Source organism: Liolophura sinensis, chromosome 6 (assembly GCF_032854445.1).
Source record: "Liolophura sinensis isolate JHLJ2023 chromosome 6, CUHK_Ljap_v2, whole genome shotgun sequence".
Lineage (NCBI taxonomy): Eukaryota > Metazoa > Mollusca > Polyplacophora > Chitonida > Chitonidae > Liolophura > Liolophura sinensis.
In genome coordinates, this window is record NC_088300.1 from 15,774,497 (window position 1) to 15,802,401 (window position 27,905).

Consider the following 27,905-nt stretch of genomic DNA (forward strand, 5'->3'; position numbering starts at 1 on the left):
GACTATACGGCTGCTATCGGCAAAATTATCTGAGGTAAAATACATGTAAATTTGTATGCTTTGGGTTTTACATCGTACATAACAATTTTTCAGCCGCGGGTTGGGTTATACCAAAGACTTTAAAAATGCCTCGCTAGGCGCACATCACTGAGAGATCATAGAGCAAGGAAAGAGAACTGGTTGGCCCGGTGTAAATATAATTTGCCTGGGTGGGGTGTCATTCTGGTGTCTAGAGCCCAAGCACACGACGTATATACAATTTATCAGCTATATGACGACGAGGAATCATTGGGTGCGTGTATACATATACTGTGTAGCTTGTAAGTGGGTGATTCCACGCCCCAAAAGCCCGCCCTGAAATTAAAATGGGGGGTGGGGGCGGGGGGGGGGGGGGGTAAATCCCCTGTTCTTTTCTGTAGACGAAATGATATCGGCTGAGCGGTTTGAATAAAAATACGCAAAAAAAAAAAATAAAGGATGACGCACATTGGATTTATAACAATTTTTTTCACCAGAAATCGCCTAAATTGCGTCTCCAGAGATATAAATGGCGAAAGCTTCCGGGACCTAGGCGGCCCCTGGACCCAAACTGGTAGCAATTATATTTCGCCAAGTCCACCTTCATCTGGATTATAATTATTTGTTCCAAATTGTTATACAATGTTTTTGTAACACTGTGTAATATAAACGTCGCAGTCTTTTATTTGCATATTGTTATGGTTTAGGCCTATACCTATTAGTAATACCGTCACGTTACTGTAACATAGCATTCTTAAATTTCTTGTGGAGCAGTTTGTCACACCTTCCTTCTGTTTGTATACAATCTTTGTCATCACAAAGCGTGGAGGTGGGGGTGTGGGGGCTCTGTGGCTCAGTTGGTTTGCGCGCTAGCCCAGCGAAAGCGCCCAGGAGTCTCTCACCAATGCGGTCACTGTGAAGTCAAGTCCAGCTCATCCTGACTTCCTCTCTGGTCGTACGTCGGAAGGTCTTTCAGCAACCTGCGGATGTTCGTGGGTTCCCCCCAGTCTTGTCATAAATAAACAAAGCGGGGGCGTGCGTAGATATGTATAGGGTATATGGTAGCTACAGACCCATGCAAACGTGGCAATAAATTAATGTATAGCTGTAGATTGTTATGTCAAAGGAATACTCATAGAACCTGATATTTCCTGATATTTTTCTTGTCTATTTCCTGATATGTACGGACGTCTTAAGCAAAACCAAAATCTTTGGGCATGGCCTTCACTCTGTGTTTGTGATGACAACATTATACTTTTACATGCTGATCGTTCCTAACCCGTTTCGTTTGAGTATGAATGTACGTAAATCTGAGGAACAGGGGAAGCAACTCTGTGGGCTTTGTACAGACCATACCATACGACTTTAGTGGGGGAGGGTGCTAGTTTTAGTGTTCTAACTTAAGTCGTGGAGAAAGTATGTTAATATTACAAATCTGTCTCAAAATATAATAAATACACAAACATAAGCTTTTAAACTTTAATCATATATATTTTTTGTTTTACATTTTCCGATTAATTAAAATCATTGCCCGAAAACAAGGAAATGGACTTACGTATTTGTCAGTGAAGGAGAGATAGAATTACAAAATGCGTTAATTGGCGGAATGCAAAATTTGCACTTTAACGTTTCTGGAGCTGGAATTTTTGCCAGGCGTGTATGAAACTTACTTTAGTGTACTAATTTTCTGGTGATTCAACTTAAAATTAATGTGCTTGCTGTGCATAGTCCAGCGAGCATGGAGGTATAAATTTAATCTGTTTATAACTACATGTTCTTACCATGGCATTTTTCATCAGTGCATTTATATGCAGTGTTAATCTTTCGTCAGAATAAAACTAGCGTTGCCACTGAGGCTATGTACATATGTACACTGTTAGTAGTGTTGGCCACACATAATGAAATACACCGATTACTTACAGTTTTACCGATAGGCCTTGAACACGATCGCCTTGCGCTGGCTTTAAAGACCAATGGGTTTTATGTAACAAAAACTGATGTTACGTAATTCTAAACCCTGAATCTGTCCACAAAGTACTACTGGTCGTACAAGTTGTTGCCTGTTCAGTTCATTTGCAATGTAAGCGATCTGCTTCATTGCTTTCTTTTTATGGGACCATGACCACGCCCACTCCGAGAATGTGTAGCCCCTCATGGATATAATGGGCTCGTCCTCACAGCTTTCACCGGCACATCAGATTCTGTCTTCAACAGGGAAGGATAGGTGGATATAAAATTCGCCCGAAATGCAAAATTAAGTACGTTAGCCGCAAGATTCTGTTGTGTCGGTGTTGTAGATGAGCTGCTTAGTTGTCTTGCACCCCTTGATGTGAGATTTCTTGACTGCTCTTGCTGTGAGCTCGTCATTTGCGCTTGCCGGCTGGTGGAGACCGTCCAGTAGAGAGTTGCCTGGGCAGCGGACCGGGATATCAGTACGGTAGAGAAAGACAGAGCCTCCCTTCAGAGGAAACTCGCCGAAATTTTGGAGTAACTGTTTATACATATACACTTTCAGCATGTTTAGCAACTTCGGCAATTTCGGTGGTGGGGGTTTCAACTTCAATCAAGATTCGGGTGATATTGATATCGGTGGATTTAGGTTCAATATCGGCGGAGGAGATGGCGGGTTTGGGTTCCCCAGCTTTGGAGGCGGTGGCGGCGGTGGGGGGAGCGGTGGAAGCAGCTACCGTAAGTCTGCCTTCTACACTCCACCCAGAAACATCGGCAGACCGTCCAGGAAAAGCCAGAAGAACCCATTTTCCGGTCTTGAAACGCAGAGTTATGATCAGCTGAAAGAGAAGTGCCAGTCGGAAGGAATCCTGTTTGAAGATCCCGAGTTCGAAGCCGAGGATGCCTCGATCTTTTTCAGCAAGCGCCCTCCAAGGCCGTTTGAGTGGAAGAGACCCCATGTAAGTTACAGTAGCTTTATCACCCTTTCTCAGCGTTCTCCACGAGGGTCGCTCGGCATAATTTTTGTAACTACCATGACAACCTATTTATTTTCACCGTCCCCGTCATATCAAATAATTTCTACACCACAATGCTACAGCAATGCATTTTTTGAGGTTAGTACATGAACGGCCAATCGTACACATGGCTGTTTTACATCATATTCACCATCATCGCTCATGCATTCATCTGTGACTCCACCGTATAGCCTTATTATCAGATGAACATATACAGCTCATCAAACTCCTCAATTGTTGATCCTGCTGCGTGCATGGGGTGTCCACAGACCATGGTGTAAATACATACAAGGAAACAGAGCGACCACTTACTGTAAATGCATGTTAATGAGTGAAACCCACAACCTAATTCATGACCTAGAGATGTAGCAGTTAGCCCAGGCCAGACTATCCAACATCGTTTAACTTTTGTTGACTCAACAGCAAGTTGAATGCTGTTGAGGGAAGTTGAGTGTCCCCTCCACACAAATCAGATAGTTGAACATTGTCCAACACTGTTGTTGTATGTTGAACTGTGGTGAGCTGTGTTTTTTTTTTCGAAATTTTCAATAAATTGGAGGGAAATTTTCATTTTCCTCTCCAGTGCAGGAGACACAATGACAAGCAGCAGCTGGAAGAATCTTGTCGTTGGCTTAACGGCTGCGCTAATTGCCATGGCCATACTCATGTATCAAAGAAACTGTCTCATTGTGAAATCAGTTTCTCTCTTTCGCCTTTGGCGCAGCCATTATGCCCAGGCCACATGCCTTATGACGGTCACGTTATTTCTACATGCCTGCTGATTGGCTGCGTTCACTCAACTTGACTCAACTTGTTGAAAAAAAAATACACATGCACATTTCTGATTCAACAAAGTTGGATGGTGTTGAGTGTTGTTGAACGGAGTTGAAGAACCCATTCAGATTACTCAAGACTGCTCAACTTGTTGACTCAACTTCAAGTTGACTCTTGTTGAGTCAACAAAAGTTGAGTGATGTTGGGTAGTCTGGACGGGGCTGTAGAGCACTTAATGACATATATATGAAATGTACAATCTCTCTCATAATGGAGATTTTGGGGTTGTAAAAAATTTGGTGCTGTAACATGGTGGAGTGATGTATGTCATCTCACTGAAGAATCTGCTTTTCACAATTAACTGCTGCGAAGTGGGTCAACAATAGGAGACCGTGTAAAGCTGATTGTTTACAATTCCTGAGTAAATTTTTTATGCATATTAATTTTTGTTTGTTTTTTTTTTGGGGGTGGGGGGTTGTTTTTTTTTATAGAAAGCATGGTGATAATAATTTACTATACATTAATACATAGAGGATGATTGAGTTATATTGGGCTGTTATATAAAGCGGATACTGCACAACAGTTACCATCTTGATGAGAAACAATTGCTTTTTTGCTTGCATGAAATGAAACACCACAACTTGACAGGTCTTAGCACCTTTGGCATTCTGTCGCCTGTAATGCAGGTTTCCTATTTGGCCATGCATTCGTGCATATGTGCACATGACCCACCTTGTTAAAAACAGGTTTGCTGGAGTGGAACAGTGGTATTACAGTTTTGTATGGTTATGACAGCTTGGTAACAATCGGACAAGTAACTGAAATTACCTGCTGTGTGTCATAATTACCTCTGACACCTGTTGAAATTTTAATACCCACCACACCTTCATTCTTCAAGTATGTATTAAAAATAGATGTCACTGACTGAAAGTCAAGCTAGTCAGTTTCCAGACCTCATTTGTTCAATGCCATAACAATACTCTGACAGTGAAGTGTACAGGTCCCTTTTCGTGTCGTGTACATAGCATCAGGTATTGCATGAAGCACATCAAAAGATGGCTCCTCATATACACGTGTTCACCATCTTAATCTAGCAGTTCGCATAGGCTTGCAAAGCCATTGGATCATCTTTATATGGAAGCTGAAACGAAATTTCAAGTCATTTAATCTAAAAATTAACATTATCGTACATCATATATTTCACCAGAATTTGATATCCGGCAATCTTCCAGTTTTTTCCAGTTTTCTCCTATTTTCACCATCTCTCCCATGTTAATTTAGTGGAGGGGACACTCAACTTGGCTATGGGCATCTCATAGCCAAGAAATCGGCTGTGAATTTCTAATGTTGGGTAAGGTTTAGTTAGGGATGGCAGTGATTTCTGCTTAGAAGTAAACAGAAGTCATTCTTAGACCAGATTTTCGGGCTAAGCATCTCAAGCACAATGAGACACCCCCCTGCCCCTGGCTAAACCTATGTCGTACATGTAGTATGTGTAAAAGAAATAAAAAATTGCATATATATATAGAAATATTTGTAGTAATTATTTTGAGAAAGTACAAATACAAACATGATCACATAAATGATTAACCACATTAATTAATTGATTATTTAAATTTGTGTTTGGAATCTACTCAGTTATGTTTTGCACTGATGACTGAGTCTCTGGACATCGTAGGGAAGAACCTAGCTGAGGATTAAATAATATCTCCTAATTTGTTTTTGTTCTCATTATGTTTATCTAATTTGGTAGGCAACTGTATACCAGTATTAAAGCATGTGTGGGTATTGGGGTTGTGGTAGAACCCTCAGCCCTCGGGGCATGGCATCTTAATTATGCTACAGTTATCTCTAAGGGCATGTACATGTGCTCAGCTCTGCTACAGGTATCCATCATCTATGTGTTAGAGCGCCACATACAAGAACATGTGCTGACAGTTCTCCCAGAGCTACCAACACTATCATGGTGGGTGTAGCTCAGAATTATGTCTGGGCTGACCAGTTCATTGTTTGTAGTACGAACCAGTCCATTGTTTGTAGTACGAACCAGTTCAATTCCTGTCCTTACAAAAGTTCCTCATGTCTATTGTAGATGTGGGTGCAAATATTTATGTAAATGTATGACTAGTAGTAAATGTACTGTTCTATAATTGTACATGTGTAGTGTGTCTTTTGATCCCTGGAGAGCAATGATTATATATATATATAGGTTTTGACTCCTGATCTGAAGGATTGAGGATCTCTTTTCAGAATCTTAACCGAGACTAATTCCCAACATTTTTCAGAGTAATACATATATTTGCCATAAAGCATAATCGTTAAGAAATTTTCTGAAAGTGTACAATTGATTTAACATTTGTCATTTAATGTTTCAAGCGCTAAATGGTGGCATTTAAAGGTAAAATGTCCGGTGGTTGCCAGGTAGCCAAGCTATTCTATGACTGGATTCAACTCTTCCACCAGTAATACCTGCACATAGCTCTCGTGATTATGACGGTGGAGTGGGTAGACTGGTTGTCACAGTTTTAGTTGTGCAAACATTAGCGTAATTAGAACTTTTTATATATAGTATGTGTACATATTTCCACACACATTCCACGTGTACAATTGATGTGTAATTTCAGTGCTTTTAATTACACTCCTCACAGCTTGCATTCCTGCATAGTCCTGCTGACTTACTGTACTGTATTAGTGTGTTTTAAACCTGGCCTAGTGGTTGTTACAGTCATGGAGGGGATTTATTGTTCCTGTTATATGTGGTGTAATTAGTGGGTTACACTTTCTCACATGCATGGGACTCCATTATGCAGTATTGTGGGTAGTATGTGGTTGGTTTCTGAATAGAAAAGTGGACCAAAGTGTCAGCTCAATTAAGACCAAATGAATGTTGTATGAACATGTATGTAGCAGAATAGAAGACTTTGTATTATGTAATAAGCATATTAACAAGTACATGTATTACGTAATAACCTGAACTCTGGAGTATATATGATTGACATTATTGTAAATTGTTCTGCCCATGCATTATATGATCGGAAGTTTTTCTGGACAAAAAAGAAAAGGAACTTTAACTTGACAATAACTTTTTACAATGGTACCCAGGCACCAGTAAAACTAGATCCTATCTCTGACCTGGTGTTGTAGCTGGACTACAGATACAGGTATGCTGTCCATGCATCTATGCCCCTATTGTGACTGTAGTTGTAAAATTACTGCTGTTTGGACAGTGTTGAATTGACCCTTAAGAGTGCCAGGTTATGGTAACCCGACTGATTGACCAGTTCCTGCATGGTCAGTCAAACCATACAGGTCACTGCTATTTCAGCCCAGGAGAGACCTAGGTGGATTAAGATGTGACCTGAGCCAGCATTTAGCTGATTTGGTCTTAGAACCTAAACTGTTAACACCATATTATTAGTATGCTCATAATTAGGATATGAACGATACTGTTAAGCCCTTGCCAATACATTGGCTAACTAAACAATCAGTATTGGTTTCTGTTTGGCAAATACATGCATAGTAATATGAAAAGAAACTTTACTGTGTGAGTGTGAATTCCATTACAAAATGCATAAAGCAGGCATAGTATATGTAACTAGCAAGCCAGCGTATGGTGATCATTTATGTATAAAAGCTGTACAATGTACATTTTAATGGCTACAGTTTCGTACATTCTTCACAGCATGTTAAGCAGTTATATAAGTGGATAAAGTACCTGTGATGTTTCAATAAACTGAAATATTTTATCCGGGCACAGGTGCATGTACATGTCCAGAAATAAACTCAGTATTTTCTTATCCCAGAGCTAAGCTGAACATTCCTACCCAACATTCTCTTTAAGAATTCCATGCTCTGTAAATAGAGAATGAGATAAAATTTTCGCGGCCCATCACACTGCCCGGATATGAAAATAAAATTCCAAACATGGCAGATGTTGATTTGAGTTGTCAATTCAAAGGTTTAAGCAGCTGGATTGCTGCTGAAAGATAGCTTTACCTATGCTGGCTTTGACATATTACATTGCGGATGTTTCAGGGAATCGGTGGATGGCAAAAAGAAGGTAGGGTTTGAGCCATTTTTTTAGTGAAATTGTCCGCATGGAAGTCTACATGACCGAAGGTGGGCGATGCAATAGGGACGTCCAGCTTAGCTTTGGGCTATATTTTTTTACAAGACAGAAGATTACTTGTGCAGGTGTTCCGATTGAGTCATACATGTAATTAGAAAAGACAGAAAATATAAAATAATTAACATGCCATTCTGTGCATTGAACAGAATTAAGCTAGACATGCATACGTATATGTGGTATAGGAAAACATTTGCATGCGATTCACAGTCCTTCACATGATTGCCTGTATTCACATGATTGCCTGTATTAACAATCTATTATCTTTTTGTTCAAGCCCAAACTACACTGAGGCTTGTATGGTGTGTAACAGCGCCATCTGGTGTATAGAGTAGGAACAGTGTTTAGATCTAGTATGATATAAAGACAGCCAATTTGAAAGAGGAAAAATTGTCTCAGCATTGGATAAATTTTAACTGCATAACAAAATGAATGTCAACATGAAGTAAACTCAGGTGTAGAATTTCATAGGGAATTGTCTTAGTACAATTGTTTTTCTTTATACTCTTAAATATCCACTGTACTGTACATTGTTACTAATAGTATTGGGCATTTGTAGTCAATGCATTTTCTCCTTCAGGTAGGTAAAATTGTGACATTAGTCTTGAGAGAATGAGTTGACAAAAACAAACTGATAAAAAGCCTTTTATTATACAATCTGTTTGTGTGTTCCTCTTTATGTTTGTTCAGATATTTTGTATTGACAAGGCGAACACCAGATGCCTGTGGAAATGTCTGAGTCAAAGTTAGGTAGCACAGATAAGATAAATGAGACTCTTTCCTGGGTCTTCTCAAGTGAGTGAAGGCCAAGGCTAGGGAACAGCTTTAGTGCAGCACAGGTAGGGAAGGTAGGGGTTGAGGAGGGAAGAGTGTCTTGTGAAGTGCCTGCCAAAAAAGGATGAGCTTGGCAGAATTATAGAATTCTCCATGAGCAAGAAGCCAGCACTGTGTGTTAGGTTGGCTGGTGTAGTGTTTTGGACATATGTAAATGTTTCCATCGACCATGCCTGGTACTTCTCCCATCAAGGGGGAATGCCTTCAGGGTACTGGCATCAAGGGCCTTTGATTGGTGAAACTCGCTTCTTTAATATTAACAAGAATGTGTCCAGGTTCACAGTATTAACCAAACCTGTCCAGTAAGGATTAAAGCACATTACTTGAGCATACAACAAACAAATGTAATGTCCTCTGATGTTCACAGAACAGAAATTTCAAGTGAAATGACTTCTTGGCAAAGTTTAACTTATTTTACAATGTATCATCATCAATTATTTGAATGTGAAATCGGGAGTGAGCTATTTACACCAGGACCCGAAAGTATCTCTGCTACATTCTGAGATGGTGTACCACCTACCACTAAGAATTCTTGAGCAAGGCATTTAGTTAAACCAGCAGTGAAATAACTAAATCTGCTACAAGGCAACACTCATAGACTCGGCTGACTCATAGACTATTGTCATGACAACACAGAGTGTCAGCATTTGTATGGAACTGTACCGTCAATGCAAGCAGTATCATTATTTACTGGTGTAAGTATAACAAACATTATGGTGTTCAAAGAAGAACAAAGAAGAATAAGAAGGAACACGGTATTCTCTGAAACCATGAGAAGAGGTTTTGCTAAAGTGCATGTAGGTGTATTTCCTTGGGAAGATAAGATGATCGTTTGCCCACATTAGAGCAAGATGACCTGGAGACTAGGATACCCCCAGAAAAGAAGGATTTGAAGACCCAGAAAGCTGTTGTAACCTGGAAGACATCAGTCTGTACCATTCATCAAAGTAGACTCACTGGCAAACAATAACCATGTGTGTTTCTGGGCTTCATGGCATACCACAGCTACTGTTGGTTGTCTTTATGGCTTCTTATAAGCTTGTATCTTTGTTGTGGTCTTATCATTTCTGATCTCATCTTCTCTCCAAAGGTCTCTGATATTACATCAATTACAAAGGCATTTGTTGTTCAGCATTCAAAGGCAATGTTGTAATGGTCTATACAGATAATGGTTTGTTTTCAAATAGTTGGTAGTGGCAGCTCAAGCCACATGCTGTCTGAGTCTGGCTCCAATAAGTCAGCCTGCTGGCACCATTGAATCCAGACTGCAGAGTAGACAGGGATTAAATGGGACAGAGATATGTAAAAACCTGAGTAACTTTCAGACCCATAGGAACATTCACCATTGTCCATTGTATATGTGATATTATAATACAGTCTGAACATTATATAGTCTCACAGGGAATGGGCTGTCTAAAATGACCACATTGAGAGAGAACTAATATCATATACATTAGGTCATTTACCAGAATTCTCAAGAGATATACTGTTAGTTTCATTTACCAAGGTCATATTCACTATGTCCTTACTAAAATTAAAAAGTGTGGGAAAATTTGAACCAGGAAATATTCCTTGCTTGCTGTCTTATGGTCATGCCCTCAGTTGCTTTCTGAAATGTTTCCGTCTTTATTCTGTAGTAACAGTAGAAAACCCTGTCTTTGTTTAGCTATCTTATACCTATCACACTTAATTCCTTGTTTCTTGGCGGATATAAACATGTTACAGCGTCAGGTACAGACGTAACGATGGATAAGGTACTACTGTTCTTGATTAAGTTACTGCCTCTAGATTAACATGTGTGATTAACATTTTACACCTTGCAAACACTGGCAAGGTACCCTCTGGCAGTATTATGCAATGAGAAGTTGTGAATTCATAATCTGTCTGACAGCTGATCATTCATAGCTGTAGACATTTGCCATAATACTGACCAGCTAAACTGACCTAGTACTGTGTATCCCTCTCACTTTAACAGAGGGACTAGGAAGTCAAACATACCTGACCTAGATATCTGTGTACCAGAGGACTGGGGTAGCTTAGGCAATCACACATCATCCATCAGCCCCACTTACCAGTTGCTGACACAGAGAGCATTCAGGTTACAGGAGGCATTGATTTTCCTTATTATTCATGTAAATTTAGAATCTTCAAAATCACATACGCACTCATTTCTGCATGGTAGCATGCCAGACCAGTACATTCAGCTTACACCTTTCTCTACTACAAAAAAACAACCTACATGTAGCATGACCACCTTTTTTTAGCTGTATTTGCTGGAAGTGAGGGATATTTTTGCCTTATAAAGACAGCTAGACTCAACACCTGGTGTGCGATGTATACCTTGGCTATACTTAAGTCTCATTATTAGGCTTATGTCAAAGCCATAATGCACCTGTGAAAACTGAAACACCTACTTCTGGATAGAAGAAAAAAACGAATGTTCTGCACCACCTGGTTTGATATAATAACATGTAGAGTTTTATGTATAGGCCTATCATATGAGTTACAGTATGCATCCATCTTCACCTAGATGTGGGAGCATCCGTAGTTTGTACACGTCTTTACAAAATAGACTCACACATTGGCAGTTGGGCTGTTTTATGTTGACATAACTGAGACAGAGGAATCTTCAAAAGTGAGGTTCAGTGATTTGCTATGCAGGTTCTCTAGCCAATATTGAAGCATATGTGTACAGCGCAGTGCATATGTCAACTTGAAGCATGTGTGTAGAACGCAGTGCATATGTCAACTTGAAGCATGTTTGTAGAACGCAGTGCATATGTCAACTCGAAGCATGTGTGTAGAACGCAGTGCATATGTCAACTCGAAGCATGTGTGTAAAACGCAGTGCATATGTCAACTGGAAGCATGTGTGTAGAACGCAGTGCATATGTCAACTGGAAGCATGTGTGTAGAACGCAGTGCATGTGTCAGCTTGAAGCATGTGTGTAGAACGCAGTGCATTTGTCAACTGGAAGCGTGTGTAGAACGCAGTGCATATGTCAACTGGAAGCATGTGTGTAGAACGCAGTGCATATGTCAACTCGAAGCATGTGTGTAGAACACAGTGCATATGTCAACTGGAAGCATGTGTGTAGAACGCAGTGCATGTGTCAACTCGAAGCATGTGTGTAGAACGCAGTGCATGTGTCAACTCGAAGCATGTGTGTAGAACACAGTGCATGTGTCAACTGGAAGCATGTGTGTAGAACGCAGTGCATATGTCAACTCGAAGCATGTGTGTAGAAGGCAGTGTATATGTCAATTCGAAGCAGGTGTGAAGAATGCAGTGCATATGTCAAAAACGAGACATATTGATGAGGTACAGCCTGGTTGTTTTAAGTGTGCTTTATACTGTAGGAGCTTCCCTGAATGCTCTACACGTACTGTAGTATCTCAAAATACCTGAAGGCATTCTGTGCAATGAGGATCACTAACGACCTCCAGGTGTGAAACTGTGACAAATTGATGGGAGAGGAAGAAAGCAGAGATCTAAGAAGTCTTGATCTTAAATTGTACTGGCACCCCCTCCCCAAGGTACCTGTCTGTTGTAAAAAAAAAAAAAAAAAAAAAAGGTTTCTGTGGGTTCTCAGAAAAATGGGGGAGATATGGATGTAAAGGTGTGCTGTAAACTGTCTACCGTAATTCTTCAACCTTTTCTCATGTTTGCCAGTTGACTGTTTATTCAAGCATATTCTGAAAGCATCATTTTGTGTACAGTGAGAATATTATACTTCTTGTGAAGCCCTGAAATTACAAAAATTAGAAATTAAAAATGTGCATAAATTCCTAAATAGCAGGTGCCATTTTTTTTCTTTTTGAAAGAACATGGATTGTTTTTCCCCTTTTAATAAAAAATCTATTGAAGTATGTATTTCAAAATTCCACTTGAATTTTCTGTTTTTTGGTGTTTGCTGATTTCTGCCCCATCATCTGTACCAGTGATATTTATAGGAGAGCAGTGTTGTCATGAACCAGGCTTGGTCTGTTTACTTGGCTGATCTGCCCCACTATAAACACAGATCCCTGCCTACTGCGCCTTACAGGCGCAGAGCTTAATAACAGTTTGTGACAACAAAGTTTTAAGTCAAAACACCAGCCACAATTATTCCTATCTTTGATCACATAGCTCTGTGAATTTTGCCTAATCTGTTGCAGGAGTCATTTTGTATGTACAGCCATAAATCAGCAATTTCACATATGGTACATAAATGTTAAATACTGTATCATACCAGAAATAGTACATGTTAGAAACAAGAGGGACCATTGGCCACTGGCATGAAAAAAGGAAATGCTCTACAGACATCACTGTGACAGCAAAACATGCACACACATAAACCCACTGTCGTTGATCAGAAGCTGTATACGTGTATCTTCTATAGCTGACCATATCACAGAATATACAGTCTGTCAGTTCACTATCGCCTGAAATGTTCTCAGAATGTAAATGTACAGTTCTGATCATTTTCCATCACTAATATTCACATTTAGATTTGTTTGTTTAGTTTTAATATTTGTATTTTAGAACCTACTGAAAAATCTTCCACCCGTATGATGGCAATTGGGTTTATGGAGTTACGGACTAAACATAGCAGTTCCTGGCTGCGATGTCATATCATAATTACTAGTAAACATATACATGTACTTACTGTGCCCAATGTTACTATTCTGCAATCTTGCATACATTTATTGCTTAATTGTGAACATATAGGATTATATACCTGTGGTCGTAAGTAATCAAAACCACTTCAAGGTAATTTACATTTTCATACCATGCTTGTATAAGGGTATCATTTTCATGATAGAAGACCTTCATATGGATGGTGAGAATGACCATAACAGTGTGTGTTTATTATTTATTTGATTTACTGTTTTATTTGATTAGTTTTTTATGCCGTACACAAAGAATATTTCACTTATACGACGACGGCCAGCATTATGGTGGGAGGAAACCGGGCAGAGCCCGGGGGAAACCCACGACTATCCACAGGTTGCTGGAAGACTTTCCCACATACGGCTAGAGAGGAAGGGAGCATGAGCTGGACTTGAACTCAGTGACCACATTGGTGAGAGGCTCTTGGGTCATTACCCTGGGCTAGTGGTGTGTTTATTAAGAACACCCATTGACCTGCCTGGGGCAATGCTGACACAGGATGCTGATGGTCACTCTATCATTACATGTTGGCTGCTAGGCTGACCAGAAACCTAGGAGGGCTGGGCCATGTATATTGATCTACCAGTACCTGATGTTGTGACTGTATTATAGGATTTAGTAGAAGGAAGATGCTATACCGAATGGCACATCTTCCTGATTGATCAACGCACTAGACAGTTCATTAGCGGAAAACTGTCAGGGCCTATTGTGTTAAAGAAACATTTGTCCAGCATAAAATTTGCCATAATATGCATAATTTAATCATTATCATTCATATTAGCTTGACTTCTGATCATTTTGATCATGTTAGTTCTCAATCTAGGGCTAAATATAATCAGTAAATGTATATACTTGTTTTGACGTGCACACAGTGCATGCTTGTTTAAAGAACTTGATGTGGACTTAACAAAATATTGTTTTTTTTTTATGGGTATACATGCGTGCCACTTGATAAATGTTAAAGTTAATCTTTTGTATCTTAAAAATGCCTTTCAAATATTCGTGTAAGCATACATGCATTGCTGTAGCTGCCTCTTTGATCTACATCTATTGTTACTGTCACAGCTTTGCGGTTTACATGCAGTGGGTGATACTTGTGCTGTGAGTATGTCGACCCACATGTTACAGTTACATCTGAAAACATTTACATAACCCTGCCAGTGCAGGTCTTTCTTCTCCCCAGAGGCCCATCATGACCCGAGGGTCGTAATATATCACAGGGTTAGGTTAAATGTTAGGTGTTGAGTGCTACTCTCTATCTGCACTATACAACGTTTACACCTCAGCATCAGTTACCTGTGCAGTGTGTTTACCTGTTCAGTATCATCTCAGGTGAGAGACTGCCACCCTTTCCATCACCCCACACTTGACTCTGATGTAAGGCCACAGCCTGACTCTCATTCACATCCATTAAGTGCTGAAGCTTAAAATCTCTGCCCTCTGACCATATGGTTCTCGCACCACCCCCCTCTTTGCTATATTTACCTATGTTTAGATAGCTAGCATGAGTCAGATATACCCTCTGTCTGCACTGCAGATCAGCTTTAGCTCTAAGAATTCACTGCCTGGAATATATTCAGATATGTTAGTCCTCAGGATGATAACACATCATATAGTAGAACATAGATTGGATAGACTTATATGCAGATATAAATATTTAATATTTATTAAAAGTAAAATAGCATGATGTCTTGTTGAACCAAAAGATAGACCTAGTGCATAATGTTTAATACAGATAACATGTGTATACATATTATACTAAAAAGAATATTGTGAAGTTTAACTCCCAGGATTGTTGATTGTTTGAATAAGGCCATTACAGCATACATCTTGCTTTGATTCTCTCATTTTGCTTGTCTTGTACACATGTAATATAAACACGGTCACATCTGCTGTTATTTTTAAACGTATGATTCACCCGCATGTATTTACAGTACCGATTCATGTAATAGATCAAAGTTGCCTGATATGTATCGGCAACAGTGTTGTGTGAAATGGAAAATTTTTTTGTTTTTAATTTTTTTTTTTCGTATTGCTTGGGATCTCCCTGCAAGGAGACATCCTCATATTGTGTCCAAACTAGTAATATTGAAAATGAAGTTTAACCAAATGAACATTCCATATTGTTGTTAGTAAAATTCAAAGATGAGTTTCTGATCTTTGTCCATTCCTAAGAAGAACTCCTATCTACAGAACCACAGAACTTAACTCTTGAATTCACTTTTGAAGGTGGTCAAAATCAGTGTTATACAGATGTAGGCATTTGTCATTTTTTTTTTTTTTTTGGCACAGTGCAAGTAGGCTATCATTCAATTCCACGTAATATTTTGCTAAAACATAACAGAACTCTACCTATACGGAAATGACAGATGTCCTGTACAGCTTACAGGGTTTATACATTTGATGTGACGACTGTACGAGTGTGATTGACCTGTCTGATGTAAATACATATAGAAGTGGATGTTTAGTGTAAATAGCCTTAGGGTATGGTCTGACATATTTACATTCCTGTGAGCTAAATAGGCTATTCAGGCAATTGTGACTAATGAACACAGGTTATATAGGAGAGGGAATTGTTCAGGTGTGTACCTATACCAGTGCCCATACATATATTGCCTGTATTAGAACTGAAGAGCAGTTTATGCCCGTATGCACTGCAGGTCATATACAATGACTTAATTAGGGCTTAATAGCGCAGCCTAAAGTTTGCAGTCTAAGAGAGAAAAATATACACACAGGATAGATTTGTTTCTTAAGTGTGAACTGAGTTACAGAAAATCGATGGGTATTTTCGATATCAAAATCACAGGCCCGGATAGCACAGTTGGTAGAGCATCCGCTTCGGGACCGGTAGATCCAGGATCAATCCTTGATCGAGTCACACCTAAGGCTTTAAAAGAGGAAGCTGTAACTTTCTCGCTTGGCGTTCAGCATGAAGGGGATAGTGCAACGACTGTTTGACCCGTATCAGTATAATGTAAGTCGTCTCAGTGAAGCAGCACTAAATAAAAGAGCGGTGAAAATCCGTCCTGCAACAAGGAGGCACATTACACGTACATGCACCCTAATGATCCCAAGCACTCACTCACTCACTCGATATCAAAATCCTTGACTTCATCTAATAAAGTTGTTCGGTAATGACACATTTATGACAAGGGGCTATCACCTTAATTCATTCAAGTCCTATGAGGAATTCATGATCAGCAGTTATTGTAAATTTCATTTTGATCTTATTTTATAATAGTACAATATTAAATACATGTAAATATATATATACAGTGTAGGCCAATGTGTATTATGATGTTTTGTACATGCTGGTTTGAATCGTTAAGCTCTTGTTTGATCATGTATGAATTCATCTGTGGAAAATTCAATATGAATTCAATTTGTGAGTTTTCTAACATTTAACATCAGACAGATGCACATCATTGTTTTCACAGTTGGCATCATTACCTGTGATGCAGAATTAATTCTCATCACCTGCATCTCCACTTGATGTGCATGTCTGTACTGATACAGCTCCAGGTGAATTCAGGAAGCAGTGAAGCCTGTATTCACAGTACAGAGATGGATTTACACCTGGAGGCAGAAATAGACAACTGTACCTGCAGGAGCACCTGCCAATATTACAGACATGAAAACAAACATGCTATGTCAACAGAGGCTTCTGCTCCCCATATATTATGTTTCAAAATTGCCTCTCATATTCTTTTTCATGATAAAAACTAGATTATCTTCTGATGACTTCATCAGTGTGTACATGTGTACTGTACTTATGTGCAAACTGTATGTAACATGGTGGCGTAAATGAATGATGGAGCGTAACATGGTGACGTAAATGAATGACACAAACGGTACTCTATGCAGGAGTCTGCAGATGTGATACATGCACCTATGATAATGTACACATATAATATACATATGTTTGTATGTTTCTGCTGGAAATTTAGGATAAATTAATTCACACATAAAGTAACAGTTATAATTTCTGATTCTCTAAATACATGCCCAGTATTCTCTTATTTGAAGGTAGGCCTAGCTGCAGTTTTACACCCCAACACCAGCATATTTTGATGGACACGTATATGACCTGTAAGAGGTATTTCAGTAATACCCCTGATGACACACTAATGGCATTAGTGTATAACTCTGCATTAGTGACATTTTATATTCAGCCTTCATTATGCCCAGAGGACCCAGACATATCTACATACATTAATATAAGTACCGTTATATTGAAATGGTACCATGAATTTCAGGTGCCATATGCATAAATGACTACTGTACCTTTCCAAAAATTTTGTTCATGTCAGAGTTGCTTATTTATATAATTCTAAGAGTTCTGTCAATCTTTAGGTTTGTTCATAAAACACCAATTCAATAAATAAATAAACTTAAGGTCTTTGGAGGTTTATTTTTAATGTAAAATGATATCCTACCGGAAAAAGACTCCAGGATCAAAAGTTATATTTTATGTTACTTATTTGCCTTAAAAAAATGCTTGGCTTATTCACACGCAGTTGTCAACTTGCGTTTTAGGGTACATCAACCACCCATGTTGAACAGCTGGTGTTATGTAACAGTATACAGGTCTTGTGGACTGCCCTATACAGGTAGATGAATGCAGGTTATCTAGACCCAGTCACTGGGGATGCGAGTTTCATTTCCTAATGGTCTGCAGAAAACCCTCTAGCCAGACAGATGCACAGTACAGTCTCTGTTCTATAGGCACCCCACATGCAGCTTAGCTGCTATACAAATATCATATGTAATGTGTTCCATCTATCTGTTTGTGTATCTATAATTAAATTACCCGTGGACCATAAACCTAGCACCAACTCTGGTCTCTCTCGCCTGATTAATCACAATTCATAATATCAGAAGTTAGACACTCCTGTAATTCTGTTGTAAACAGTTGAGCTCATGGACACATTTTTATTCCGTTTTTTATGAATTCTACGTCTCAGGTTCCTAAATCTGTTTTTGCAGGCTGCTACAAAAATATTGTGTAAAGGTTTTGGATAATGCTTGCTACAGACTTGTTCTTCATTCCATTTTAGCTTCTCTTGCTCCATTAGAATGCCAAAAAGTTTTTGTTGGGCCATCATGAAAAAAATGGGCTAGGCTGGTAGGAATTTTATTTTTAATCTTTGCACCCAATTTGTTCCGACCTGTAAGTAAAATATTTTTGAGTAACGCATGAAACAACAATGAAATAAATAAATAAATCTATTCTGTGTAATGAAAAAGGTGGAGATTTTTAAAAAATGCAACATAAAGAGATCAAAAAAAAGGGAAATTCAAGTTAAGTCATTAAAAGTAGGGCACATGAATTGATTGGTCCAGTGGGTTATGCCAAACAAACATTTTTAGTAGTGGCCTTGTATAGGAAGTTTTTTTTCTGGAAGGCAACTACAACTATAATACTACTTATAATCAGAGAGTTTTCAAATCACCACATTTGTGGACCAATATGAGTCTGTATCACAAGACTAAACCTAGTGAGGATTTTTATGTGTAGATGCTAGCTGTAAGATGGATTTGGTTCTGTTCAATAGGCAACTTGATCACAACCTCCTCCCACGCCTATACACCATGGGAGACTGAATCACTGACTGATATGAGCTCATTCTACATGCCATTAACACACCCAGGCCATGTTTCTGCTGAATGCACTTAACTGTTTCCCTGTAAGACTGGTGAAGTGGGGGAGAAGTGGGTGGTAGGGTCAAGTTTAGGTTTTCTGGAAGCCTGTTTTATGTGCTGCACAACATTGGCCCGGTGTAAATTGCTCCATCCAGATTTTTATTAGATTGAGAAGTGATTAGAAGCTGTCACTGCAGCGTTTTTATTGGCCTCTGGGTTTGTAACTGTTTTGTTGTATTGTTTTCATCAACCATTCTGGGTGTATAATTCTCACATATTTTGCAAAATGCAGCCTTTACTTGTAGACTGTAACAATTTTAAGGTAACATATTATGACCAAGTTCATACATTGTTTTGCACAGAGGCACTTCTTGAAACATTGTTGTCTGAGTATCACAGTGTTTAGCATGTTTTCTGTCCTAGTAAGAGATACTTTGTTTAGCCACATCTCTAGTTGCAGTGGTTATTTAAAGCCACACTGTGCTGTGTTTACACCCTCTCACCGTGGCGCTAGTATGACTATGGTGACCTAGATTGTTAGGTGAGGAATTTACCTTGATCTTCCTGCCATGTAGTGTTATAAACCTGGCCTTCATGACTAAAGCCTGTGTATTGACATTCAGAATGTATTAAAATCACATAAAGGTTCAGTTGAACATCCACATTCAGGCCAAGCACACACATTCAGGTGTTCTCCAACTTACGCTGTGTAAATGTCGTTGTGAATGCATGTTCTACAACCACTGTACACAGTTAGCTTGGCTTTTACCTGCATATTGAACTACTGATATTAAACTACAAAGGGTATGTGGAAAGGGCTGAGTGGATGCTTATCTTTGAATTATAGGATGCTTAGGAGCATGCGGGAACGCACGTGGGAGTGTGTGATCTTCTCGGTTTCTTCCCACCATCATGATGGTTGTCATCGTATAAGCGAAATATTCTTAGTACGTCATAAAGCTCCAATGAAATAAACACACAGATAAATTGAATCCAAGGAGATGCAGGGTGTGGGTTCAAATCCGGCCTTAGACAGGGAATTTGTAGATTTCTTTGTGCTCACTGAGGTCTCATGGCTGATATGGCTTGTTTTGTCATAAATTCAAAACAGCCATGCTAGAGAGGCAAATTGTGTGTGGCCGAAGCTTTCTTAGCTGAGAGGCAAATTAAACATGTAATTATGCATATCTATTTAATGTTTTTAGCTATTTACCTTTATACAGCATAAAAAAAAAGAAATAAAATGGACATAAGAATGAATGACAATGTCTTGTCTGACCAGTCAGATTTAGGATGTATAGATCTCGCGTCTAACATACCTGTGGAGTGACGAGTGATAGAGCATGCAGGTGTTACAGCCTACATGTACATGCATTCATGATTTACCTGGGCCAGGTATCAGCTTGTACAGTGGTTAACAATATGATTGTCCTCCATGACAACATATACATGTACCAGTATTATACAACATAGATTTGTCATGTAACTATATTGTGCTGTCTGCTTCACTCATGTAAACATACAGTCTCAGGACAAAGCTGGTATTAATTGATTCCATGTATGTTTGGCACAGCTAAGCCTCTTTGTTTCAAACCTGGCTCCAAAACACACCAGTCTCATTATACCATATATGCTAATGCAGCACACTGTAGGTGTTTGTTGAAATATTTTGTATTCAGTGGGGTCGGTCTGGATTTCTAGTGTTTAGGTAGTTAGCATTTATGTATGAAAATCCTTGAAATTGTACTGTAATTGTTATAATTTTTGGCTCATATTAGTCAGTATACATGTAGTTGTATCAGGAATACACAGTGTCTCTTTCCTCACATGGTTAGTCCATCTGTTATGAACATTGTTTACATATCTTTACTTTGAAAAAAACTGAGAGGAAAATGAAATTTTTGGCTCTCTGCCCTACTAATATGTCCTGTAATTTTTGGCTCTCTGCAGTACTTATATGTCCTGTAATTTTTGGCTCTCAGCACTACTTATATGTCCTGTAATTTTTGGCTCTCTGCCCTACTAATACGTCCTGTAATTTTTGGCTCTCTGCACTACTAATACATCCTGTAATTTTTGGCTCTCTGCACTACTTATAGGTCCTGTAATTTTTGGCTCTCTGCCCTACTAATACGTCCTGTAATTTTTGGCTCTCTGCACTACTTATATGTCCTGTAATTTTTGGCTCTCTGCACTACTTTTATGTCCTGTAATTTTTGGCTCTCTGTCCTACTAATACGTCCTGTAATTTTTGGCTCTCTGCCCTACTAATATGTCCTGTAATTTTTGGCTCTCTGCACTACTTATATGTCCTGTAATTTTTGGCTCTCTGCCCTACTAATACGTCCTGTAATTTTTGGCTCTCTGCCCTACTAATACGTCCTGTAATTTTTGGCTCTCTGTCCTACTAATATGTCCTGTAATTTTTGGCTCTCTGCCCTACTAATACGTCCTGTAATTTTTGGCTCTCTGCCCTACTAATACGCCCTGTAATTTTTGGCTCTCTGCCCTACTAATATGTCCTAAAAGTGAAAAGAATTAGAATATGCATACCAATATAATTTCATGATGTGCAAGTTTGTTTGTTGAAATGCATTATAATTACCAGGTTTTGGTCGACTTTTCATACCGCTGTTAAATAAAGTACAAAAAAAACTTTGATAGTATTTATGTCTGACGCTCTTTAAATTTTTGTCTCTGCTCTACTTTTTCACATGAGTAACCCCTGTGATCTGTTTCGTTAAGAAACACTTATGTTACTTACATATCTACATGTCTCTTCAGCCCTACATGTCTCTTCATACGTACATGTCTCTTCAGGCCTACATTTCTCTTCATTTCCACATGTCTCTTCAGCCCTACATGTCTCTTCAGGCCTACATTTCTCTTCATTTCCACATGTCTCTTCCGCACTACATGTCTCTTCATGACGCACTTATCAATATGTCAAGTGTTGCTAAAATGTTGTTTTTACATGTTGTGAGGACCAGGCTTTCTACTTTAAATGGTGATATCCCAGGGTCCACTGTCACAAAACTTTGTCAATCAGTTTTTCGTAACTTTTCGCGTTAATGACGTTGCCTTATGGATCCATAGCCTAGACGAGGCCTTTTACGAAAAAAGGTGCGAGAAATGACACTAACAGAGTTTTATGACAGTGGCCCAAGAGGTACTTCCATCTTACATTTCAGAACATGTATAAAGCCTCCCATTTCATCAGTGTTGTCATGTCAACCTGACCTGGGCTGTGTCAGTTATGGTGCATGAACAGCTAGGCTGTCAGTGTTGATATCCTCATCTTGTTATTTTCTAACCATGCTACAGTGCCTATATATCAGTAACAGCTACTGTAGCCCTAGCACTCCAGCATTCAGTGCTAGTTACCATTTCAGGGGGAGCCTCCTACAGTTATAGCCAATCCCCCTTCTCTCAGGGACACCCTACTTCTCTTCCCCAGGCTTACCAAGATGAACATTCTTGTATGAGCTTCTCATATAGTGGACATGACAGCTGTTAGTGTTGTAGTAACCATAGCAACCAAGGCCCTGGCTAACACCAGTTATACCAGGTGAAGAGTTGGTACATGTACATGTAGGCTCTTCACTTGCCCACATAGGTGTAGTTCACGACCTAAGTAAATCAGGGAGCCTGGGTAAGCCAGCCTTTTGCCCTGAGAGGGTGCACTCTGGAACTAACACATCAACACCTCTCTATAGTGGTGTTAAATGGGCACCTCAGCCAGGGCCTGTGTATAAGAGGTAACTCTTCCTACCCGCCAGCAGGAAATGTTGAAGAATTACAGTATTTGTTAGATACGTCCCATAAAATCTATAACTGTGAAGACATACATGTAGAACTCACAGAAAGAACAGCTGAAAATGTAACTATCAAGATAACTTGTACAATAATACTATAACACTAGTTTATTAAAATGACCTAACATTTGTAGATGTCCTTAAAATATCTGTATGTTAAAACAGTGATGTCCATAACAATAAATAAGTACATGTAAGCTATATAGTGAACACTACATGTAAATGCATGGCTAGAGTATGGCGGTAATGTGGCTGATATGGTACAAACTGTAATTGTCTTCTCTGCTTTATGAAATGGACATGTACACAGACAAATTATAATTTAGCTCAGCGAGATCACAAAATACTGTTATCATAGCTGATGTTCACATGTGTATATTAGCAATTACTTCATTGTATGCCCATGCCATCTTTTTTGTTACAATTAATGTATTTTTTTGTGTGCGTGTGGTTTTCCTGAATTGTCTCAAACCTGTCTGTTACAGGAAATTTGTGACAACCCCAGTTTCTTAGTGGGCGGTGCCAGCAGATTTGATGTGAAACAAGGAGAATTGGGTGAGTCCATGTGCGTCATTGTTTCTGGAAAGGGGAGGAAGGCATGCTGTACAATATGTAGATGTGCATGCATTGCAGTTATAGTTAATTAGGGATAAACTTGGTATTCACCTCAGTCTACTGGGTTAATGAGTCTCTGATCATCTTCTGTGTGACATAACATGTTGATTAGCAATTATGCCTTGAAGCAGACAGCATGAATGTCTTGAATGGAAATTTATTTATAACTCTTAATGAAAATGAAATGAGGAGAGAATGTTGGTCATGGCTAGACTGCTTGCCATAGTTTTAATCACAACATCAAACAAGATTTATCTGGATTTCTATAAATCCCATTTTATCCTTGAAACTGTTAACTGTGAATTAGTTTTTTAACGTTGAGGGCATGTTGGTTGGTTTCATTACTGCAATGTACAGTACACGCGGATCCTAACCATCAATCTTACGCCCATATTTGGGAGGATACGGTGACGGTCAGCCATGGTCAGTGTATGGTACGGCGACCAAGCTCCTTCATACACATACCATGATGCGATCCTTAGCCCATCGTACACGGACCCTCGGTGGACTGCCAACGAACTCTCGGCCATGATCATCAAATGTTTTAATGGGAAATTCGGACCGATTTGCTGTAAACTCTCATGTACATGATGAACACTGTGATGGCTTGCAGCATATTTACGTGCACATGAAATAGCTTACTGTTTAGGACCCCTACTGTTTAGGACCCCTACTGTTTAGGACCCCTACTGTTTAGGACCCCTACTGTTTTGCTCCACCACCGGTAAACACCATTCTCTTGAGGACAGGGGATTCAAGTTTGCACCGAGCGTCTCGAGCATACAATATTTTCTGTTAATATAAATTAATTCAATAATTATTAAATGACAAGCCTAATTAGAAGCATTGAAGAGTTATGTGCCGACAGATGTATGGATATGCAACACATTGCTTCCTCTGAAGTCTGTTCTGTCCTTCATTGAAAGTATGTATACAATAAGTCATATCACACAGGGCTTACAATTTATAAAAATTCAAACCTCTGATTCGTATAAAGGTCAGCATGTTAATGTGTTTGCCTTTAATTTCAAGTCCCTAAATTGTCTTACAATATATGCATCCTAAATCCTCACACAGGGCTTACAATTTATAAAAATTCGAACCTCTGATTCGTATAAAGGTCAGCATGTTAATGTGTTTGCCTTTAATTTCAAGTCCCTAAATTGTCTTACAATATATGCATCCTAAATCTTGCATGAAATCAAACTATAAAATGTGTTACTTATTTTGAGAATATTTCTCTACCTGTCCTTGTACAAATTATAAAAATACACCAAAGAAAGTAAAAATCGAAACCAGAGATTTTTGGTAACGGTGAAAAGAAATCTATTAGCACATTTCCAATCCAAGTTTTGCTGTTACTTTAGAGTAGCCCAAATAACTACCTTCCACGAAATATCAGCCTCGTCTGTGCACGTGTTATGTTCAAAATCAGTAATAAAGTTCTAAAAGTGTATAGAGAAAGTCTCACGAATAATACAAGGCCTGCAGTGTACGTCAGATGTCAATACATTAAAGTCCAGCAAGTGAATGTTGTAAAAAGATACGCTGACCATGGCGCCACCATGCACGGAATGTGGGCGGACGGTGGGCTGACCCTATGTGGATGGGAGGCGGAGGATGACGGCGTGGCTGGTCAGGGGCCGGCCAGGGTGGGCACATAGTGGGCTTATGATACATGGACCATCCGACCACAAAGGGCGTAGGATTGATGGTTAGGATGCGGCTGTACTGTAGGGGTTTTTTAGCCTGTAAAATAGAAAATAAAATTTTTGTCACGTAATGGAGAACCAATAAAAGAGGGGTAAACTTGAAGTAAATAAAGCCACCATTTCTTGCTGATCATGGATATGGTACTTTGTTCTAGGTGACTGTTGGCTTCTGGCAGCCATAGCTTCTCTGACATGCAGCGAAAAACTGCTGCACAAGGTTATCATGCCTGAACAGAACTTTGAGGATAACTACTGTGGAATCTTCCGGTTCAGGATATGGCACCAGGGGGAGTGGATCGATGTGGTGGTGGACGACCGTCTGCCTACATACAACGGCCAGCTCGTCTTCATGCACTCCGCAGAGGTCAACGAGTTCTGGAGTGCTCTCCTGGAGAAGGCTTACGCTAAGTAAGTCTGTTGGGCAGTTATAAAGTTTTATTTCTGTTGCTGACATGGTAGCTATAGGATATGACGTCATTTGAAGGACCAGCTATTCACCATGAGCACATGAGAAGTTTAGTCAACTACAAAAGAGTGGCAAAAACTCGAAGTGTGCAACTGCCAAAAATTGCTCACAAGTCCAGCTGTTTTTGAAAGTACATTTAACATCAGATATTTTGAGACTTAGCTTTGGTTTGAATCGAATTTAATAACATTCAGCTGACATTATATCCTAGCTCACATGAAGTTTTTTCTGACTCGCCTCAGAATTCTTTGGCAATCCACGAAGACAATCCCAGTACATGTAGCTCCAGTGTTCCATCATGTTGCTTGTCAGATGTTTGATTAACGATCAGACCTACCCACTGACATTCTTTCATTTTGTAACAATATATTTAAAGCTGTCCTAAATCTCATCAGAAATGCGTACCATTTGGTAAAATGAGTAATAACACTTATTATGAATAAACAAACAAACACCGATCAAAGATATGACAGAGCACACATTTTTTAGAGCAGCTATATCCTAGAAATAAGGAAGTGGTACCAAGTGGGTTGTTATTCTGTTATTGGTATGTTTCAGACTGAATGGGTCTTATGAGGCTCTGAAGGGGGGCAGCACCAGTGAGGCCATGGAGGACTTCACCGGAGGTGTCACTGAAATGTTTGACCTTCGAGAAGCACCATCTAATATGTTCCAAATCATGATGAAGGCGTTTGAACGCTCGGCTCTGATGGGATGCTCTATTGATGTGAGTACAGATTTACACAGCTTTGGGGAAATGCACCATGACCATGAAGCAGCCACCAGAGAAAAACTTGTTTATGAGCCTTAAATTGGTATCATATTTTCAAGAAAGTGCGAATGTGAAATGCTGTGAAATCTCTTTGGTAAAGTAACAAGCTTCAAGATAAAAATTTTTCCATTTGTTTTTTTTTTTTCTTTTTACCTCCACAAAATGTTGATTGGCAAATTAACACAAGCACGGGGGATTTAAGGCAGGTGTACTCTCTTCAGATATGACACATAATGGTTGCATTGTAGTAAGACCCCAGATGATTTCCATCAGCATCAGTTAGTAGGAGCAACACGCGGATGCTTGTGGGTTTCCCGTGGCCCGCTTTCCTTCCACCATAATGCTGGCCGCTGTTGTATAAGTGAAATATTCTTCAGTACGGCATAAAACATCAATCAAATCAATCAATAAGTCATTTAAAAGGGAATTTTCTGATTACCTGACACTTCATCTGTTTGTTTACATGTTTTAAATTTGATGGTTTAATTCTTGATATTTCAGGCTGACCCTGGTCAGTTAGAGGCTGAGCTGGACAACGGACTGGTGATGGGACATGCATACAGTGTGACCGCTGTCAGATTTGTGAGTACATCGACAGCTTGTAACAAGTAACATCTTGTTAAAGATACACCTTATTTTAAATGGTACACTGTTCTAAACTTTCCCAAAATTACTTTAATAACACATCACAATCTACAAGATCTGCTGAGTACCACCTTTGTACTGAGAATTATAAATTCTGTTGTTTGCTGGCCGTCCTTCTTAGGGCTTTTGCTGGGCGTCCGTCTTTGGGCCTCGGCTGGTCATGTTGAGTTCACCTTTGACCGTCAGGACCTTCACTGGCTGTCTTGGGTCCCTCTCTGGCTATTTTGGGCCCCTCTCTGGCCATCTTGGGCCCATCTGTGGCCATCTATGGTCCCTCTCTGGCTATCTTGGGGCCTTTGCTAGCCGTCTTGGGGCCTTTGCTGACCGTCTTCGGCCCCTCTCTGACCATCTTGGGTCACTCTCTGGCGGTCTTTGGGACACGCTGAAAACCTTTGAAATCATCTTGTCCCAGGTGGATGTGCAGACCCCACGGATCTCTGGGAAGATACCTCTGATACGAGTGCGTAACCCTTGGGGGAACAAAGTGGAGTGGCAGGGTGCCTGGAGTGACAGGTGAGTTAAGATATATGATCACAGCATATCTCCAGGTGAGAATATCTTGCTGTCCTATTGCTCAACATATAAGGCTTACAGTAGAAATGATGGAAATAGAATGTACAAAGTATATTTGAACGATGCAGTTTTTATATTGGAAATTTGCTGATGGCTCTGGATTATTAATTACACAGACTTCTTCAAATTCCACATGTTTAAGATTTTCAAAAGTTTAGTATTGTTCTTTTGTATTTTATGAAGACCGTATGATCTGTCCAAATAATTTTTATTGTTTTCACAGCCTGGGATTTCAGAATCAGGCATGCAGTTTCCTATAATTATGCTTATCTGTCCACCATGAAAATAA

The 27,905-nt window shown here is 39.4% G+C and overlaps 1 protein-coding gene across 3 annotated transcripts in view; it reads left to right on the forward strand.

The window, feature by feature from the left end:
* Positions 1–2,231: 2,231 nt before the first annotated feature.
* LOC135466483 (calpain-A-like) overlaps positions 2,232–27,905 on the forward strand; it is a 43,409-nt gene continuing 17,735 nt past the window's right edge. For all 3 annotated transcript variants that reach the window (XM_064743981.1, XM_064743982.1, XM_064743983.1), the window contains exons 1-6: positions 2,232–2,927; positions 23,319–23,388; positions 25,316–25,568; positions 26,185–26,353; positions 26,900–26,980; positions 27,456–27,556. In XM_064743981.1, coding sequence (XP_064600051.1) covers positions 2,535–2,927; positions 23,319–23,388; positions 25,316–25,568; positions 26,185–26,353; positions 26,900–26,980; positions 27,456–27,556 — 1,067 coding nt within the window. In that variant the 5' untranslated portion in view covers positions 2,232–2,534. The remainder of the gene's footprint in view (positions 2,928–23,318; positions 23,389–25,315; positions 25,569–26,184; positions 26,354–26,899; positions 26,981–27,455; positions 27,557–27,905) is intronic.